Source organism: Homalodisca vitripennis, chromosome 2, assembly GCF_021130785.1.
Source record: "Homalodisca vitripennis isolate AUS2020 chromosome 2, UT_GWSS_2.1, whole genome shotgun sequence".
NCBI classification, from domain to species: domain Eukaryota; kingdom Metazoa; phylum Arthropoda; class Insecta; order Hemiptera; family Cicadellidae; genus Homalodisca; species Homalodisca vitripennis.
In genome coordinates, this window is record NC_060208.1 from 86,243,815 (window position 1) to 86,257,627 (window position 13,813).

General features: G+C 34.8%; 1 protein-coding gene across 1 annotated transcript in view; it reads left to right on the forward strand.

Moving 5' to 3' along the window:
• The window catches only part of LOC124355713 (cilia- and flagella-associated protein 44-like), a 55,073-nt gene that overhangs the window by 22,204 nt on the left and 19,056 nt on the right, over positions 1-13,813 (forward strand). Inside the window, exons 16-26 of the mRNA XM_046806872.1 lie at positions 540-706; positions 3,018-3,236; positions 3,362-3,475; positions 4,266-4,440; positions 4,591-4,779; positions 6,096-6,272; positions 7,112-7,341; positions 7,882-8,125; positions 9,100-9,274; positions 10,508-10,661; positions 12,540-12,678. Of these exons, the coding sequence (XP_046662828.1) occupies positions 540-706; positions 3,018-3,236; positions 3,362-3,475; positions 4,266-4,440; positions 4,591-4,779; positions 6,096-6,272; positions 7,112-7,341; positions 7,882-8,125; positions 9,100-9,274; positions 10,508-10,661; positions 12,540-12,678 (1,983 nt within the window). The remainder of the gene's footprint in view (positions 1-539; positions 707-3,017; positions 3,237-3,361; positions 3,476-4,265; positions 4,441-4,590; positions 4,780-6,095; positions 6,273-7,111; positions 7,342-7,881; positions 8,126-9,099; positions 9,275-10,507; positions 10,662-12,539; positions 12,679-13,813) is intronic.

Genomic DNA, 13,813 nt, shown 5'->3' on the forward strand with positions numbered 1-13,813 from the left:
AAATATGTTACACATTTTTGCACTAACTCAAGTGCTTTACCAAATCTGACTTCAGCTCCAAAACATTACAAAAACGATGTTCGGGATTTTCTTAATGATAAATTTCCTGGTCGTTGGCTAGGTAAGAGATGACCTATCGCATGTCAAGCAAGCGAGATCGCCAGATCTTAACACCATATATTTACTTGCATTGGGATTCATTTCATGTACCAGGTAAGAGTACAAAGTATACGGAAACTAACGCATCGGATGTGACTGCAGTTGAGAGGACCACGAGAAACACTGGCGGGAGATTGAATGCCGATTGGAACGCGTGAGACTGACTTACGGAGATCACATTTAACGTGCTAGTCTTGGTTGTGTTTATAACACATTAGCGTAGTTGTTCGAAAATAAAACAAATACATTGTCATATTACATGTGCTGGTTATTTCATATTACATGTGGGGACACCCAGTATTTCTTGTCTAGCATTATTTATTCTTACACGCCACTTTAATTGGTACTATGTGTATTAAATGATGGCTTGTTCGTCACAGCCAAGGGATGTGGTGATAGACGAAAGTGGGGAGAGTGAACCCAGCCTAGAACAGACGAGGACGAACGCAGAGAAGCTCCTGCAGCTGAAGTTGGCTGAAGGCCGCAAGGAGGATGTTCGACAGAAGCTGGCAAGCCTAAAGAACGAGTTCGATTACATAATTGACAGGTTGGTTTCAACAACCATCATTGTAGTACCAAAACGATCTCAGAGTGTTTTAGGTCCACAATGTTTGACAGATGGCAATGGTCAGCCGGTGACTGTGTCGGTAAACGGACTGTAGGTCCACGTCATAAAACTGCCGGAAGCATTTCTTACCTACTTCTTAAGAGGTGGACAGTGGGTCCACGGTCCCGGCCTGGGTTTCTTTTGACGAGGAGTTGACAAGGGATCGTCGTACTCACACTGCAGCACTTGAATGGATGTTTCGAGATCTAAACTCTATATCTGCTAAATAGTTTTCAGTACACTACATAAGACAGCTGCAAAAAGAATGAAACAAAATTATATACATAAAATAAAGTCAGGTTAGTTACGCCATTTCTAACTTAGGAATGTCTGTAACGATTATAGTGGTATTTGCTTTATTGGATACATTTTCGCTCCGACTAGGAGAACAACGATTAAAATATCGTAAGAATGCACAGAAAAATCAGGTAAAGAGAACAAGACATTTATATAATAGTATATAAGAGCCTGTTAACTTTAGTCAGTTGTTCTGTGTAAACACTGTTTTATAGTAGCACAATCATAAATTACCTTACATTTAGTTGTGAAAGCATACAGTAAGCTTGATAATAACAACACTTCTTAATTAAAACTTTTTTGCGACCACTGTTGAGCACAAGTAAAACAAATATTTAGATAAGAAGTTTTATTAAACTTTTTTTAAAGTTTTTAAGTTTTTAAAACTAAAAGTTTTATTAAAAGTCTACTTTTAACTGTACACTTTAGTAAATATTGAGTATGCATGATGAGTACTGTATGCAGACATCAAAGGATTGTACTATATAACTTTTATATAGTTATAAAATGCATAGTTTATTTGACTTTTGACAGAAGTAGGCTTCTCAGAAATTTGTATTTACCTTGTTCGAGAAAACAAAGCAATATTAACTAGGGCTTTTTTATTAACTAAACACAAAATTTTAAAACTTTTAACAGTTAACGGTTTATTTTAAATGGGAATAAAACTAATAGGGTTTAAGAATAAATTTAAGAATTTGGAGCGTTCGAGGTCCTTATAACTGCTAGTAATTAAACATGTTATCTCCTGTCGTTCCGTGATCACTATTTGAAATAACGTTACGTTTTTTCGCAGCGGGATATAGCGATGAATAGCAATTGGAAGTTTGAATGAAACTAGACAAATCTTTTAGCCGTTCATCGAATTAATGTTTGAGTGATATTTACAACGTATCGTTAGTGGCATAAGGTCACTATTATGTAAGTTAATATGTCTGTGTAGGCAGATGTTTTGTTTACTGTTTGGATTATATGCCAAGAGCCACCATTTAAGGTAATAAAATATTTTGTCTTCGTATCTATTTAACTTAATTTGGTACAACTTTAGAAATGATTATTAGATATGAACTAAATGGTTATTTTATCTATTAACAATGTTAATAAAACAATAAACCATCCATTTCAAGTAACGTGTACTACGAGTAACGTGTCTACTGGTATATACAGTATTATACAAACGATGGTCCAACATAAGGAATAACTAATACAAACTTACTGTAGATGTTTATGATTCATTAGGACAATGCCAAATTAATCAGATAGTAATATAATGCTATATGGAATTCGTTAAGATAAAATCCCTATTAGTAATCCACTTCATAGCTTGAGTAAACTGTTGTTAATATTTACTGCTTTAGCAGTACGCTGTGCGAATGTAGTGGAAGCATCACCGACCAGAATGAAGAATAAGTGCAGGTAGAAAAACTAATGCACGGCCAGGTCAGTTTTGAAAAGTAGGACAGTTAGTCCACGCCGACAACTGTGGACTAACTGTCCTACCCTGCAGAAAAGTGACGTCAACCACCCTCGTCAAACTAGGCGTGGACCTAGTTCCAGTCCTACAATCGACTGTGTCTGGAAGGATGTCAGCAGAATTGTGACATTATCGAATTTGCATGTTTAGATTGAAATTTTGATATAATACAAATTTGATGGAAATATTCTGCGTTATAATAAAAAAAGTCGAGATAAGAGTGAACACTATATCCAAATGAAACTATTCACAGTACATTTTAATGTTAATGCCATATATATACATATATATATATATATATATATATATATATATATTATATATATATATTATATATATATATATATATATATTATATATATATATATATATATATATATAATATATATATATATTATATATATATATATATATATATACGCCAAAAACTCAAATCTCCTAATACATTTCTATTATGCCACTTTTAACGTGTCTGTACAGAAATTCCATGCTGCCTGCAAGCCAGATCCTGCCTCACTCCACGTTTGAGCTAGACGAGCGTATCACGGCTGCACTGCGAGACAAGATAGCCGCAGACATGGCACTGACCATGCGCAAGCTCGCGTTCCAAGTGGCGACCGCCCGGCTATTGGTCAAAAAGATGCAGAACTACTTCGTCGATGGAATCGCCTCTTTGGATGTCACCGTCCGAGCAATAAAGTCAGTGTTATTTTATTATTGCCACTATACATCAAGGTCCGCAATAATGAAACGCCTTCTGAAATGTATGATATGAAAGAGTGTTTATCTTACATTTTAACGTAAACAAGTATTGTGATTTTCAGAAATGAAGCTCTGCGCATCAAGGCATTCACACACAACAAGCTTACTTCGGCGTTTCTCAATGCAGAATCAGGAATGTCTGTTCTACTGGATGCGAAACCTGTTCTGAGTCAAATGTAAGTTCACGGTAAAAATATCACTATAAAAACAAATTTACTTAAAAATTGTAACGTAAGACCTAATTGGTAATCTAGCTGGTTATATGAATTAAATACTTCTTTTTATTACCTACTTTTTATATTATAACCTTATAAATATATAAGGTTATAGTATATATAATATAATATGTATAAGGTTATAGTATATATAATATAATATGTATAATGTTAAAAGGTATATATAACCTTAAAAATACCTATAAAATTTACAAAAATGAACATATAAGCTATGAAAGATCATTTTCCATATTATTTAGTTACAACAACTAAATTTGTTACTGTTGATAGACTGATTTTATGATAACACTTCAAAAGTTGAAATGAGAAATCATTATTCAGTCGTATCATTATTCAAATCTAAAAATTACCGGACTGCGACTTTTAGAGTAACGAAGTGTTCAGGATAATTTGTGGAGAACACATCGTGCCGATATCCCATGGAGCAATTGCTGGGGACGAATGTCCTGTGGTATTTTTGTCTTTGGTCATTGGAAACGAGAGAAGGGAAGACTAGCACTGATCTGAACTAGATCTATAGACCTAGTCGTCCACTTACGAGTTCTCCAGTATCTTGACGTTTTCAGTGAGTGACAGCATCTGCTTTTGTCCTCATTTGATATCTACTATTGAGTGGTACAAGCCAGTTAGAAGCGAACCCCTTACACCATCTCTTCCAAAGATTTTGATTTTTTATTCAAAATAATTTATTGTTAAAAAAAATAATTGTATCTCTGCTTCCTTTGGCTAGGACCTTGGACACCAGTTCTCGGGGTGGAAGCAGTATTATAACCATGAGCAGACTATCGGGTGTAGAATCAATGCTCAAGTTACAGCCGTACTATTCCAAGCTCTCGTTGAAAGCGAGGAAAGCGGTGATTAAAAGCAATATGCAGAGATTGAAACGAGAACGTCGACAACAACAGGTAAGCGCTTTGTGTTCGTTGATACTACAGGGCCAATGTCAGTTAACATGTCTATTATTACTGTATTACCAATGTAACAAGTTCTGTTTATACACATATATTACGCTAAATCTAAATATGATCCGAACTTGATCGTAGTTATGTTTGTAGTGGCAAAACTTTTTGGAATTGAAGCCCGACATCAATGCGGACGACCCTGAAGACGTTATTAAATTTGAATATGCCTTAGAGAACATTGGCGATTTCAAACTGAAAGCATCGGACACCTACAGAGTTCCTGAGAAAAAACGGGTCAGTCCGGCACAGAAGTACTGGCAGATGTTGAGCCTTCACAAAGAGGTGATGTTTTAAAGTTAATCTTGATAGCTTTCCGCTTAAATAACGCACTGTTTCAAAAAGAATCAGCTGTCTTCAACCTTCTATATATATATATATATATATATATATATATATATATATATATATATATATATATATATAAATGAATGTTTGTGTGTTTGTCCTTTATGGAACGCAAAATATTAGACAGACCATTATGAAAATTTGTATGTATACGTATTTTCCACGGAGAAGGTTTATAAGCTATGCCCATTGATGTAACTCACCACCAAGCGGCGCTGCAAAAGATAAAAGGTTTAAAAGCGCCTGCACACTATAAACTGCAATTACGAGACAGTTTATATTACATATTATATATTTTACATAGCCACGTATATTACATAGCCAAACACTATTTGAAGGCGCTAAGTTATTATGTATATTTTTATTTAAGATACATTTCTCATTGAACTTAAAGTTCGAGTGTTAGACCACTTTATAATAAAGTACATGTACGTGCACAATGGCTATAAACATAAACAGATTTTCTTGATCGTGGCAACAAGGCAAACTCTACATCGGCGTTGTAAATATAATTCAATTAAACCAGAAGTTCACATGCACGGGCAAAGCTTACGAAAAGCGTACAAAGCCGCGGGAAACAGGTAGTAATTTATATTTTGGCAATAATTTACAAATATTGGGGCCAATTGAAGTTAAATTGCTGCTATATTTTCTTATTCTTAGAAAATTGCCCTTTTCGAGATGTTTAATATTTATTATTCTTCTTTTTCCGTCATTAAATTCTTTACTATATACCGAGGCCCAAACATAATATGATCAGCAATTAAGCCCGTAATTAAGCCTGGACTCTGTGTACGGGTTAAGATTTCCGCCAGCAAAAGTTTGCAAAGCGCTAAATGTTTATAGATTTTTTGTTTTGATATTTTAATGTGCAGCACCTCACTATACTAAATGTGAAGTGTGTAATATGGTTATCTGTGAGTAAATAGTTTTTCTATTATTTAAAGGATATTGGGTGATATACGTATTTTACACATGCAGGGCTGGATTTATACGAGGGCTTACAGCGCCCAGGGTGACAAAGTCCAAGGAACGGATAAGATGCCGCAAAAATTTCGGAATTTTGCTGAATCTATGGAACGATCTTTACGTTGATAGCATAGTGTGTAAGGGCATAGAAAAACACATTTCTCATATGTGACACTATCGGAATAGCTTTCAAATCCGCCTCAGCAAGTAGTTTACTTTCTTTTCATAATTAGCTCCTCTTTCTACTTTATCATTCAACTGATATTAGTATTTGTTGCCGGCAGATATTCCAAACTAAGGAGGCATTCAACAAGAAGGTATGCCAGGTGAGAGACTCCAAGATCGCTCTGGTGCGACGGTTCAAACAGCTCTATCACGACCTGGACACGATACAGAAGGAACTGAGCCCCGACCTGAGGAAAGAGAGATTGCCTGTGCCCAAGTGCTACCTGAAAGAACAACTTCCCTGAGCACATCTTTCGTGTTTAGTATCTTCCCAATTATATAAGTTCACTCATATTTAGAAATAGCTTTTGCACGAAACATCTAATAAGTTTTAGATCACTGTTGACCTCGAATCGTTGACTCTTTTCATATTGTTTAAAACGTGTCACGTAGGTAACATATGTGCATATTAATTCATGATAACGTAATTAACATGTGAGCACTCTCTGTTTTTACATTTTGCGAAGCTGAGATAATGACCTAACTTCTCGTTGATATAGAATCATTTTAGTAAAATGGCGTCTAAACTCGTCAATCCTGTTCCTCACAGGTTCTGATATAACCCCCGTAAATCGAGATATTCACGTGGTTCAGGAATATTTTCAATGTAGACGATTAATTTCATCTTATATGTATGTTTTTAAATCTAGGCATATAGATGATTGGAATTAAACGACTATTCTGAAATGTAACAGATATAATTGTTGCAATTTATTTTGGTATACAAATAAAATAACAACGCAGTGTTAAAATTATGGCAGTAATCTATCATTAGTGATACTACTCTAAACATAGTCTGATAACATTCCGAGAGTGAGAAAAAGGTATCAAATCTTTTTCTTACAGATATTGCAAAGCTTTAAATATGTAATTAGAACACTTAGTTATATTACATTTTTTGGACGATGTTCGTAAACGTTTCTCTGATATTGAAAGGGAGGTTGAGATAGAATGTGGAATTGCTTGTAATTGTTATATGATAAAGTTGAATTTTATTCACTAAATTTGTACCTTATTATGGTAACGGATGTTACCTCTTACACAGTTCTCGTTATAGCTAATTTTACGCCCACAGTTGGAATTTGGTGCCGACCCTCAGATCTACAACCCAGTTTCGATACCCTACGATGAAGAGTACTTTGTATTGAGGGTTAACCACGAGAAGCCAGCACCCACCACTATTAGCCGCACTTCGTTGGTGTACTGGAATCAATCGCTCACAGCAGACGAACTGATAACTCTGTCTGATGAAGATGACAAAGAGACGCCATGGGAGTACGAAATGAGAGTTTTGAGAATGACAAGGTATAGTTAGATTCAGGGGCACTTGAGAGAGTTACAACACAACCAATTCACAATACTAGCAGATATTAAATTGGTACTTGTTAGATTATAAACTAGTTGAAGCTGAGTCTTAAACGATATTGTGGCTTTCAAAATATTAATCTGCCAATTTGCTCGCACCACTTATAAAACTTTGAGGTTCTCTATAGGAGATCTTGACTTTCTGAAGTTTCTGTACTGTTGTAGTTCTAACAAGTAATTCAGGACATAATGTCTTCACTAGTACAATTTGGTTACCTCTTTTTAGTACATTGAACACGTAGAGTGACAATGAGGGCAACGTCGTTGTTTCCCAAATTTCAGTCACTTGCACGAATTGTCTCTCAGTGATGAGTGCAGTATAATCGGTAACATAAAGACCAAGGATAACTCTCGTACATCCAGTATTTCAGGTTCTCTTAGCTTAGTTTGACACATACGTTTGACAATAATTTTATCGGTACATTGCTGTTACTTTGGTGGTAGTTTAAACTCTTAAACCTGAGTTCTGCATGTCGACAGATTGCTGCTGGAACAAGACCAAATAATCAAAGAGATGCAGGACGGTGTCGACCATTTTGATTACATGTTAGAGCATCTCAGTATCGACCGCCTCCGGTACGCTCGCGACATCAAGGTCATGGAGATTTATCAGCTGACGCTGCACCAAGAGCTGATAGTGATCAACAGCTACGCAGGACGTGAGCAGGAAATCACTTCAAGGATTAACACTGCTGTGGCTTTACGCAATGACAAACTGCGACAGGTGGGCTTTTTGGCTGCAGCTTTTAGTATAATTACATCTTTTTGGATTATTTGAAACTTGATATTTATTTAGCTACTGTGTTTTATATTGGATTGCTGTTTTCCTGTCAGTGTTGAAATCAGTAGAATGGTGTGATTCATCCATATTTTGACACCATTCAAAATCACAGTGATTACGAAACGTTTCTTAAATTGTAAATTCATTAAATTTAAAATTGGCTACATATGAATACGAATGATAACCAGTTATCATGGAGGTATAGATGAGGTATAACTAGTATAGTTTGCTTCAAGTTTTCCCACAATCATTTCTTCAGATTGTTACTACGCTTAGCCTGATTACACACTAAGCGTTATTTATTGCAAGGAGTTTTAGTTGATAAACATGCTAAGCATTTTGGCACTAACTACACACTAACCAAATAAACTTTTACTAATTTAGAAGATTGCTTCCACAATTCATAATTAAAAGCAAAGTAAAAAGTAAACAAAAAATCATTAATCTTTTTTAATTAATTATTTTAAATTAAGTATATAATTAAAAATTTATATGGGTTATTATGGTCAACTTGTCACTTAAAATAATATTCAACGAAGAGGTGCCAACAAAAGATGAAACTCGGCTGGCAGGGACTCTAAATCCTCTAAATTTACATTGACTGAAATAATTTTAGAAATTCTGATGACAGGGAGATATTTCGATTTTAAGAAGGTGGAAATTTTAGCTGTAGTTTGTAGTCTCTGTTAGCTAAATATCCGTGGAATGGAATTTTATAAAAGAGAAATGTTAATTCGTACATATTTAATACAAAGCTAATATTTATAATAGGCTAATATATTATGGCCTGTTATACTAGACAGAGGTTGGTGTATATGCTTTATCCATATTATAATCAAATAAAGCGCCAATGATTACTCATTTAAGTAAGATTTTATTGTGATTGGTTAATTTAGACTCTTAATGCAATGTTGTAGAAATTCGTGATTCAAGATCAGATTGAGTCAAAGCAGTCAGATGTGCAGCTTTGGCAACTGAAGTTGGCAGACCTACAAGAGGAGGTGACTGGAAAACTGGCAAACAACAGATTTATTACCTTCCTCAGTCGGCTGTTCAAAAAGAAGAGAGCAGTGAAAAGAAGCGAAGATTCAGGTCAGTATCGAAAGAAGAGTTTTTATTGTAAACTGTTGAAGAAAATATGTAGATTTACAAAACTAGATATGCAACTTGTTCGGTTTCTATTATCAATTACTACAAGTATTAAATTGGAAATGTATTTAAAGTTGTAGTCAAAATCTTCTCGCTCGATGCACTAGAGTATGATAACAGTGGTACACTTCTCGGTTTGTGATTTATAATAACCTTTTCAAAAGATTTGTTGATCTTAGCTTGAGACTAAACGTACTCATTCTGATAAAATAATTTTATTCAATAAAAAGACCACTGGTTTTCGTTACTGTTCTTGGTATTTACCTCTATGGACATCTTGAAAACTTTTAGGTGACAGTGATGCAACAAATGATGCTAAACGAGAATTTTTATTGAACTACCAACATCACTTGGAGCAAGCAATCACTTGCCTCACGATGATGTACTGTTTATGATCAACTATATTAGACTATATCTAATGCTTATAGCGAGATACTTCTTACTCGTAGATTTTTTTATTTAAGCTGAGTTGTCATTCTGCTGACGTTGTCACAGTGGCGCAGAAGAAACCTTTGGAACCATATAACAAGTATGAAAGTTAAAAGATGTGCTTTTCATTTGACATGACAATAACTTAGATAAACAATCGTCATAAAATAACGTTACCAGTCTTTCGATAACGATTTTAGAAAGATAAGCTAAAAATATGATATCAATATTAGAGTTAAGACGAGTAATCAATCTCATAAATATTTTCTTTGTTGCCTCTCAATGTAGTACAAAGAATTGTTCTGATTGTTATTCTTGTCTATTGTCATTTCAAATAGAATTTGCCTTAGGCCCGTGTAATAATTCAAACTATCACTTGGTTAATCGGTAAATATCTATCATAATATGTGATTTTTTCAAAGATCTAGTACACTTTGATCGGCACAACCGGAATCCGTTTATTTCGTATTGTAAATCTTTGTTGATCTTTAGGCTACGCTCAAACGAATATTTGTTGGCATAAAAATGCCGTGCTCAAGCCGAGACTCAAACCCGGTTCAGTGGCATGTTTAGCTGAGTCGCCAACCACTCTCACCTTGTAGCTAAGACGACGTACTAAAACTGTGGATTGTATGAAAACTACATTTTAATTAGTCTTCTGCAGTGGGCTGGACTAGATTTAAAATGTGCTGTCAAGATAAGTAATGGTCTGTACATAACACATGAACTAATACTCTGTTTGTGTAGACTCTGAGAGTTCCGAGTCGGACGATGAGTCGGATGAGGACTACGACGACGACGAGGATGAGAATGCAATTCCATTGAAATTGGACGATAATGTCTGCCCTGAAGGCTGCGATGAGGACCTCTATAAGGACATTGTACGCTCCAGAGTTCTCAAGTGAGTGTCAACAGTTTTATTGATTTAATCCCACATTAATTAGCAGGTTTGAATGTAATATGTAGCAACACTAAAACATATATTACCTTGAAAATATTTTGCTATGGGATAACCTTATGATTCACAGGCACATGGCGCTCAAAGATGGTCAGAGTATTAAGGTACAGGTACCAAGTAAATTTTCCAATGAACTAAGTTGAATAATGGACCAAAGAACTAGAGCGTTAGTTGAAGATTCATTTAATGTACTAGAGGGATTAGTTAACCAAGTTGTCAGTCTCGGTCGACGACAGTTGAATTGGCCGGAGTGATATTTTCACAAGAAAGCTTGCCAGGGAATTATAATTTGGTTAAATATACCATGGGGTTATGTTTCCAGATGGTTAACTTGCCAGTATGTTAATTTTATCTGAGGGTCTTAGGCGAACACGGGACTTGATTAACTAGTTTAGTTGTTAATTTCACTACCAATTGATTATTTTGTTTGGTAAGAATTTGTTTTAGTTATGATATATGGGAGAAAGTACAAATCTAGATCAGAATATTTGTGTTGAAAAGGTGTCACTATGTCTTATACACAGTGAAGTACTCCAATGAGGCAGCTGTCAAACAGTATTATAGCCATGATCACTGACTACCATATAGCATTACATTCCATCGCCTATGAGGCTGTTACAATAGAAATGCTTTTATTGTGCTTGCTTGTTTGGTCCTTTTGAACGGTGAAGTTAGTCAGTATCATTTATTTTTGTCTTTTACACGGGTAAATTGTCCATTCATAACATTTAGGTGAAACTCAGGTAAACTTTTTGTAGTTACTCGATTGTTTCTTCACGATGATCTTTGGCGATTCTTCCCAAAAACATTTTTATATTTGTAGTGGGCTGTTTATGATACCTATTAATGGCAATTGTTATCTGGTTTTCGAACGCAGAATTTGGTTGGATTCAAGACTTTAGTAGCTTTCGATCATCTGTGTCTACAGAAAAAAATAATGCGTATAGTTGGTTTCTTTTTCATTCGTCGACCAACGAGTCAAAATGCCTGATGAACAGTTTAGTAGAACTGTTAACAATTCCATACATAACTTTCTAATTCAACAAATGGGTTTAAAAGAAATTGTCTCCAAGTAGCTCATACCGAAGGTGTTAATGTAACGCGCCCAGTAATCAACGGTGATTGGTGTGATATTTTCACCAAAATACTGATTATTAGAATAGCGATTTTAAGCATCTGGTGCACCCTGCACGCTACTTACTGCATATTATGTGACGACAATATTAGACCTAAACTCAATCCAAACTAAAAGACAGACTACAAGAGAGCCAATAGGTTTGGTTGCATGCTGTTGAAAAAAAGTTACAGCTTGTGTAAAGTCGGGACACATCAGATAGTGGTGAAGCCAGTGACCGCACGGCCTAAGGGTAAGAGTTATATACAGCATGGGTTCAAATTTCTCTTACCATAGTGCTTTTCATTTGTAATATCCAATTTGTACTGCAGAGTCTCTTCACCTTGTATTTAACAAGGTCCTTGCATAGAACAGTGGCCCATTGGAATGGGCAGATTAAATAAAAAGAAAGGAGACCGATCTCTCTGGATAAATACAATCTTCAATGCAAAATTCTCTGGCCGGCACATATGATCTTGGTGTTGCTGACGTATTAATATAACTCCGGTGCTATAAAGATTTAACTGTTGATTTTACTAGTATGTAAATGTACATTCATTATTAAACTAAATATTGTGATATGGCTCTACTCTAACAACTAATTAACAATAAGTTATGCATAAAGACCACCAGTAACAGTGGGTGGAAAGAAAATAAAGTAACTTTAATGTTAAGGTCACTAAAGCTGATTGCACTAACGTTATCAGGTATGACGTAGAAGATTGTATAACAGAGTTGCGCAAACAGCTGGATGAACACCAGAAGGAATTGCAAGTGTGCAACAAGGAGTTGGCCAAGTTGGAGGTGGTTGTGCAGGAGACAAAGAAGGAGTTGGAGATTCTTCAAGTAAGACGAGTTTTTTCGGTGATGACTAGTAATTAGAGTAGAAGCTGGAGTCATTGTAGATGACTAGACTTAGGGCAACTCCTTTAGTCAACATGTACCCTGACAGGTCCTTGTTTGACCTGATTGTAGATTGGTACAAAATTAAGACCTTCTTTAGGAAATTGTTTAAAAACCAGTGAATTTGTAGACTCCCGAAAGTTATTGTTGTACGTAGGAAAATTTACTCAATTTGTAGAATTTGAATAGTTAGACTTTAGTAATATGCTTTTTTTTAAATAAATGTATTAGTTTTTTGTTCAATTATTGTATTGATAAATTTGAATTATAACTTTACAACCATTACATGCATTGAGACAAAACTGAATAAAATATGTATTGTTTTCTACCAGATGTAGATGTAATACAGTATTAGGTAGACCTATTATAGAAAAGAAAATAACCACATGTTGATACCTTAAAATATAAAACATCATTACCCAATTTTATTACTTTTTGAAGATCATGCTTGGGTAATTACCCCTATTGTATGTGTAGTGTTTTGAATCCAATACCGATTACACAAAATTATGAAACTTGGTTCATGTACCTCCAAAGTACGAGTCAGTTATGCATAACGAGTCAGACATTCAAGTGAGTGTCAATATAAATGGTCACTTTTTAAATATTATTAAATATTTTCGGGATAAAAGTTAAACTCTGTTTATACACCCCCCCACCCTTTGTTTATACATCTCCAATTATACATTAGTATAGTATTCATTACTAATATTGTATAGTTGTGGTTGGATCCCACATTATTTGTGGTCCCTTAATTCTCTGATCCTGGTTTGGACCTAACCCTTCTAACAAAGATGCAGTATTATTCGTCTTAACCATTCCCAACATTTTCACATTTTTTAAATAAGCAGTTAATTATAAATGACACCCGGAGATATGAAATAACCAAATAATAATAATCCAGCAGGAAAACCAGGGTAAGTGTGTGGATTTTTTAGAAAACAACTAAATGTGCTCAATGTGGTCTCAATAAACAATGTTGTATCTTTTTTTTGTTATTTTATTGTAAAACTTAATTTAAGGAACGAATTATAAAAATTACGTCTAAAATGTTGTGTTCTTTAGTTTTTGCAAACGC